The following is a 7437-nucleotide window of genomic DNA, read 5'->3' on the forward strand; positions in this document are numbered from 1 at the left end:
CCACCAGCCGCTCCGCGGGAGAAAGATGAGGCTTTCTACTCCTGTAAAGGTTTACACCCTCGGAAACCCTGTACAGGGTCGTTATGGGTCAGAACTGACTCGACGGCACTTAACAACAACAACATATATATCTATCTCTATATAAATTATTGGAACTTCCACTAGATTGGTATTGTCAGCACACTTACCTCTGCCATTTTTGGGCTAGTTAGGTAGTGTGGAGTCAGTTTTACTCAATAGTGACCCTGTGCACAACAACTGCTGTCCAACACTCTGCCATTCTTAGGATTGTTAGGTTGGAGCCATAGCTTTTGCAGCTGTGTCAATCCATTTCATTGGGGGTATAAGAAATAAGAAAGAAAGAGAGGAGAGAGACTTGGCTTCAACAACAGGCAGGTTTATTGAGAGTAAACCTGGGAAGGGGGTACTGTACGGCACCAAAATAGACAAAGAGGCTGCCTGTTTTTTACAGACTGGGCTATTTAAGGTGGTGTGGTCCTAATAACAATTCTGGTGAGTTTCCAATGGGCTCGGTTATGGAGATTTTCCTGAAACCTAAAATTGTGAAGGTGGTGGTGGTTTTAGGTGTAACAAAGACTTAAGCTTTCCGGAGACCAGAAGCTTAAGCAGGATTTTATTCATTGCCACTTGGGGGCAGCTGCAATGCCATTTTGTTGATCAGGCATGGGATCCATCAGGGGGTCCTTTTCTAGGGACTGGTCTCTCCTGATAATATGTCCAAAGTATGAGAAATGAAGTCTAGCCATTCTGGCTTCTAAGGAACATTCTGGCTGCACTTCTTCCAAGACATTAGTTTGTTCTTTTGTCCGTCTGTGGTACTTTCAATATTCTTCTCTAACACCATAATTCAAATGCATCGATCCTTCTGCCATCTTCCTTATTTATTGTCTAACTTTCACATGCATATGAGACATTGAAAATACCAAGACTTGGCTCAGGCGCACCTTAGTCCTAAAACTGGTATCTTGTTCTTTAACATTTTAAAAAGGTCTTGGGCAACAGGTTTGCCTAGTACAATACATTGTTTGATTTTTTTTTTTTTTTTTTTACTGCTGCTTCCATGAGTATAGATTGTGGATTCAAGCAAAATGAAGTCTTTGACAACTTCAATCTTTTCTCTGTTTATCATGATTTTATTTATTGGTCCACTTGTGAGAATTTTAGTTGCATTGAGGTACAATCCATACAGAAGATTGTAGTCTTTGATCTTCATCAGTTAAGTATTTTAAGTCCTCTTCACTTCTGCATATGACAGGTTGTGAATGAGTTTTACTCCAATCCTGACTGACACACTTCATATAATCCAGTTTTTTAAATGATTTGCTCAGCATACAGGTTGAATAAGTATGGTGAAAGGATAAAACTGTGGCACACCTTTCCTGATTTTAAACCTTTCAGTAACCGCTTGCTCTGTTCTGATTGCCTCTTGTTCTGTGTTGAAGCTTTGTGGGTCTGAAGCTAACACAATTTATGGAAAGGAAGTTAAGCTGATAACCAGGAGTAGACTGTATTTAGTAAAAATCCTTGTAGTGACTTTAAACTAAAAAATTAGAAAGAGTACATTTTATGTCTTTTAAGGCTAAATACATTCAAATTTGATAATTTAAACCTTTAATGTGCTTTTGTGTAGCCTAAACTCTACAGATCTGTAATTGAAGATGTAATTGAAAGAGTGCGGACTTTATTTGCTGAAGAAGGTATAGAGGACCAAGTCTTAAAAGACTTGAAGCAGGTTTGTAGACAATACACGTTTCTCTCTTTTTTTACTTAAAAAACCTGATAAATTGTAGTTCTACCTCTTAATTACTGTTTGGTGCTTACCCATTCGTTGTGCTTTCAGGTGACAATTTAGTTAAAAAGCTTTTTAAAAAATAGAAATAAGTATCTTGATAAATTTTTTTTTTTTTTAAAGCAAACATTTTTTTTCTCTGCAGCTCTGGGAAACCAAGGTTTTACAGTCTAAAGCAACAGAAGACTTCTTCAGAAATAATGTCCATTCCCCTCTCTTCACCCTTCAGTTGCCACATGGCTTGCACCAAACATTGCAGACATCAACAGGTTGGATTGCCAATTAGTATTGTTTGAGTCTTCAGCACAAATTCTTGTGGTGGTGTTTTCTAATTAGGGTAATGCTTTTAAGGAGCCAAGGCTTGTCCCTCAAGGTCATTCCTATTAAATAATCACTGAATGCACCCTCACCTTAGGTAACTAACGAGTGATATTTTAAAAATCAGTTTTTCAAATTTTTTAGATATCAAATTTCTCAAAAATGATAAAGCCTTATTTCATAGGAACAAGCTACATAGTTTGTGGGCTGTTGGAGTACCCACTGGTTCTATCTGAGAGTTTGCTTGAGTCTGGTACTGCAGGATGAACGTACTAGGTCACAAGGTCAGTTTGAACCACAAGGTCAGCAGTTCAGACCCACCAACCACTCCTTGGAAACACTATTTGGTTGCTGTGAATTGGACCTTACTCGACGGCACTTAACAAGAAAAGGAGTAATCCAGCTGCCACTGTGGAAGCAGTGGAGGGAAAGGACATGGTTGTGAGGGTGTTCATTCTTTCTTACTCTGTTGCTGTCTGTAGTCTAATCCTGTTAATGTATTGGAAGCAATCCGGGGCGTTAATCAGAATATGGAGATCATTCAGACTACTTCCAGTTTTGAATATATAAAATAATGGCTAGAAGCTGATCATACACATTTTATCTTTATTTCAGGACTTCTTCAATCTTGACTTCAGTTTTAAGGGAAATATTTGTCCATATTATATATATTTACATAAACTGGAAATGATGAACTGATTAGATTCAACTGATACTGATAAGGTTCTATCTAGCCTATATTCCTTTTTTCCCCCTAATTCTTACTGTATTTATGCTAATGTATTTATCCTTGGAAACCCTATACAGGGTCTCCATGAGTTGGGACCGACTCAGTGGCACGTAACAACAACAAATGTGTGTATCAGGAGTTCTGGATATAGAACATAGGATAAGCACTGGACTACAAGGTTGGTTTGAACCATAAGGTCAGTGGTAGACACTCACCAGTCAATACTTAGAAACCCTCTACAAAGTTATTATGAGTTGGAACTGGCATTTAACAGAACAACAGAAACGTGTGTTTCAAGGTCAGCAGTTCAAACCCATCAGCTTCCTGCTCCTTGGAAATCCTATACAGGGTATCTATGAGTTGGAAGCAACTCGACAGCACTTAATAACAACAACAATAGCAATGTGTGTATGAACTGATGCATTGTTCCATAAACACTGGACTGTTAATCTCAAGGTTGGTGGGTCAAACCCACCAGATGCTCCTCGGAAACCCTATATTGATTGCAGTGAGTTGGCCCCGACTCTTCAGCCCTTAACAACAACAATGTTTGTATAGGAGCCCTGGTGGCTTTGTGGTTTAAGTGTGGGCTACTAGCCATAAGGTTAGCAGTTAAAACCCCCCAGTCATTGTGAGAGAGAAGGCTGGCTGCTCCTGCTTCTGAGATTTCCAGTCCCAGAAACGCTAGGGAGCAGGTCTCCTTTATCCTCTAGGGTCACTGTGAGTCAGGAGCGACTTCATGGGTTTGTTTGGGGTTTGGTTAGTGTGGATGTGTGTGTGTACATGCACAGAGAAGTTGTACTGATTTTAACTGAAATGTAATGGGCTAGTATCTGTCACAAGTGCAGGTGGATTTGGATTAGGTTGTCAGTAATGATGACGCTGACCTCATTGCATGCTCAGATAAACTCACATGAAAATTATGCGGAAGTGAAGAGAAGAGGAATATCCTGATTATTACCAAATGAGAGCTTTAAAGTATGGCAGCAATTATGACTTATAAAAATGAATTAATTTAGCAATGTACATTGACTCACCAAACAAGGTTTTTGTCCAATACTGTGCTTATAAAATTTATCCATCATTGTTTGAATTTCTAATTTGATGCACTGAAACATTTTTCATCAATTGTTTTGGGCTATGCTTTCATTTTTTATTTTACTATTTTATCAGGATATCTATTTTACTTTCCTGCTTAAATAATATTCTTTCCCTTTTTGCCTCTATTTTATTAATTAAATAAATGTAAAGATTTTTAACTGAGAGATGGTGTGGAGGAAGAAACATTTGCTGTTTTTAGCCAAAACTACTTATAGTTTTGAGTCTGTCATTCAAAACTGCAGTACTTGGTTTTGCCACAAGATGGCAATATTACCAGTGATTTAAATCAAAGAAAGTCCTGCAGCTACTATGTTTAGCTGATTTTCGCTCAACACTTTATTCTTATTCTATGCCTTGGGAGTTAGTATAATAGAAATAATTACATTTTAAGCAAGGTAGTTTTTCTTCTTGCTCTCTTTTACATCATTTATAATGAAGTAGTTCAGGAGGAAGTACATGTAGCCTTTAAAAGTGCATTATAAGCCTCATTCCTCTCTCTTAATTATTAGATACCCTACAATAAGATTTAAAAAGTAAATAGTCTCATAAAATTAAAGTACTTCTTAATCTTAATTTTCTCATTGCATGCTTAAGTCTGATTTAAAACAACCTAAACTAATTTTTACAACCTTATTTTTATCTTCCTTGAAAGCAAGTTCAAATTAGATCTATAGTGGACTGTCATTTATTGTTCCACCAATCATACTGTCTTTGAATATGGTCTCCATTTTTTTTTAGTAATTTCCTGTATCTGTAGTTTTTGTTTGATTTTTCGACCCCTTTACACTCACTAGTGAGAACCCTGAAGAGCCTTTCTTTAGAACAACATGAGTGTGGTGCTGTAAGGTCAGCACTGGACTGCAAACCAGAAGGTCAGTAGTTCAGACCCACCAAGCTGCTCCTCGGTTGCCATGAATTAGAATCAACTCAACAGCACTTAATAACAATAAACATGAATATTAGAAATTAAAAATAACATATTTTTAACTGTTGGTTTATTAATTAAAAACCCATTATGTTGTTTTTGTTAAGTGCTGTCATGTCAGTTCTGATTCACAGCGACCCTGTATCGGAATTCCAAGGCTGTAAATCTTTGCAAGAGCAGAAAGTCTCATCTTTTTGGTGAGCTTGAACCTTTGAACTTGTGGTTAGCAGTCCATGACTTATCCCCAAACCTGTTATATGTTGACATAATAACATGTTTGTGAAAATAAAACAATTTTCTAAAACAAAATAATATTTCATTAGAAAAGTGGAATTGTTTTTACCTTTTTTTGCAAATCTTTTTAATGTCTTAATACTCTATAGCTCAATGTAGGTGCAGTGTGTGGCCAATTGTTCTTAAATAGACCTAGTGACAATTTCAGTAGTTTCTTGGTCCTTCAAGCAATTTGAGGTTTGGAATAGTCAGTTTGTTCGTCAGGAGATATCTATCCATGTACTAATAATGATTAATCACAAAGAAGCAATTGACTAGTCTTTGTACTTTTTGATTAATAGGATTTAGTTAGGTGTTAGGATTTGGAATGCTTCAAAGCAGGACCAAGAACTGGGAAACCATCCCTGTAACAGTGTCTCAAATAATTTTTGATGCTAGGTAGAGAAAGTACACTTTTTTTTAAAAAAAGCACAGATTAAACTGTGCCACATTTTACTAGTGGCTGGCTGTGTGCCGTGGAGTCGATTCCGATTTAGCGACCCTGCACAGGATTTCTGAGGCTGTAAATCTTTACGGGAGCAGCTAGTAGTTTCGAACTGCTGATCTTGCGGTTCACAACCCGATTCATAACCACTACGCTATCAGAGCTCCCTCATTTTACTAGTAAGGTTCTTAAATTATGTCTATTGGATTGATTTTTTTCTATGTTATAAAACCTTATTGTTTGTGAAAATTAGTTACTGTTTCTAGAATATATACAGGAAGATAAAAACTTGGACAGTTTTAAGTAAGAACACAGATTCAATTAAAACCTAATTGGTTATTCAAACCATTTTGAATATTAAAAAATGTTTTAGGCACAGATAGTTGTGAACATAGATCAATAGTGTATATACTTGTGAATTTAGTTTCAAAATTAAATAAGAGCTGTGTGAAACTTTGTTCTAGCTCTGTGTTCAATACTTTTATTCTGATGACTATAAAGACATTTAAAAACTGTGTGTTTGATTTCTTGAAATATAGAGCATTCTCCTTCTGGATTTATTGCAAGGTATTTAAAAGAGGAAGATTGTTGCTATTTTTCCTTAAGAAATTCATTTAATTGCTTCAGACAGTGTGTTAACAGATTTTTGTTTTCTCTCAGGCTATGGCTTAAGCTATAGCAGTTTAAGCATTACTCACTTCAGCTAATTAAGACTAATACCATTGTGTTTCTGCCACTCCAATTCTTTCTAATTTAGCCTTTCTAAAAGAAAGTCTGTTAATAAGCAAAGCCATAGAGGAACAAAGGATTAAAAATAATTCTATGCTTCATTAACCAGAAGTTTCTACAGCCCTATTTCTGTTGTTTTAACATGGAAAGAATGGTTAGTTAGAAAAGTTTGCTCTTTTGAGTTGTTTGTTGCATATGATGGAGCTTTCCTAGCAACAGAAACAGATATTTGTGTACTTTTCCTTAATGTTGTATGTGAAAAATGTTGTTGTTGTAGTTAAATGCTGTTGAGTCTGGTCATACTCATAACAACTCTGTATAGGGTTTTTGAGGAGTAGCTGGTGGGATTTGCACTGGTGGGGTTTGCACTGCCGAGCTTGTGGTTCGCAGTCCAGTGCTGATCCTACGGTGCCACACCAGGAGTCCATGTGAAAAACAGGCCATAATAAACATTAAACTTAGTGCATACATGCTGCATAAACATGTTAGAAAGTTGTGGGTTTTTTTTTTTTTCCTTAAATGTTTTATTGTGAATTATGTGGTAGTTTACATGGGAGAACATTAGTTTTACATTCATTGTATTGTATATCGCCTCATTGCCATGGTTACAGTCCTCTCCATGCATCATCAACCAACCAAAGGGTATACCCTGCAATCCTTCCCCCGTACCCCCCAGGTCTTCAGAACACAGTCGCTCTCCCTCTCTGGATCTAAAGTCTCCAGCTGCTCCATTGCTCCACGTCATCATCTCTGCCTTCATTTCAGGTATCACTGCTTCTCTGGGTAGGGTCCCACTCTCTGCTCTTCTCCCTTGATGGTCCTAGGGACCTTTGCTCCTAGACTGACAAGTTAATCACTCCCCTCCTTGCTATAAAATGTCTACCTTTACATTTCCAACCCTCACAGTCAGTCCTGATAACAATTATTCACTGTTGTATTACACGAGACCCGTCTGCATTTCATTGCACCAGTCCCGCCTAGACAGATTGAATACTACTCACTGGAGATTTTACCTTCCTCCAGGCCCTCTGGATCTAGGTTCCCTCTTGAAAGCTTGTAAGCCAGTCACTTCTTGCCTTTGTAGCCCCCCACCCCACATTTAGGGT

At 37.3% G+C, this 7437-nt stretch overlaps 1 protein-coding gene across 2 annotated transcripts in view; it reads left to right on the plus strand.

Moving 5' to 3' along the window:
• GTF2A1L (general transcription factor IIA, 1-like) overlaps positions 1-7437 on the plus strand; it is a 65494-nt gene that overhangs the window by 2639 nt on the left and 55418 nt on the right. Inside the window, exons 2-3 of one of the 2 annotated variants that reach the window (XM_006839440.1) lie at positions 1652-1753; positions 1956-2079. In XM_006839440.1, the coding sequence (XP_006839503.1) occupies positions 1652-1753; positions 1956-2079 (226 nt within the window). The remainder of the gene's footprint in view (positions 1-1651; positions 1754-1955; positions 2080-7437) is intronic. The other variant, XM_006839441.1, reaches the window with a different exon arrangement.

The sequence above is a fragment of the Chrysochloris asiatica genome, unplaced genomic scaffold (genome assembly GCF_000296735.1).
Source record: "Chrysochloris asiatica unplaced genomic scaffold, ChrAsi1.0 scaffold00024, whole genome shotgun sequence".
Lineage (NCBI taxonomy): Eukaryota > Metazoa > Chordata > Mammalia > Afrosoricida > Chrysochloridae > Chrysochloris > Chrysochloris asiatica.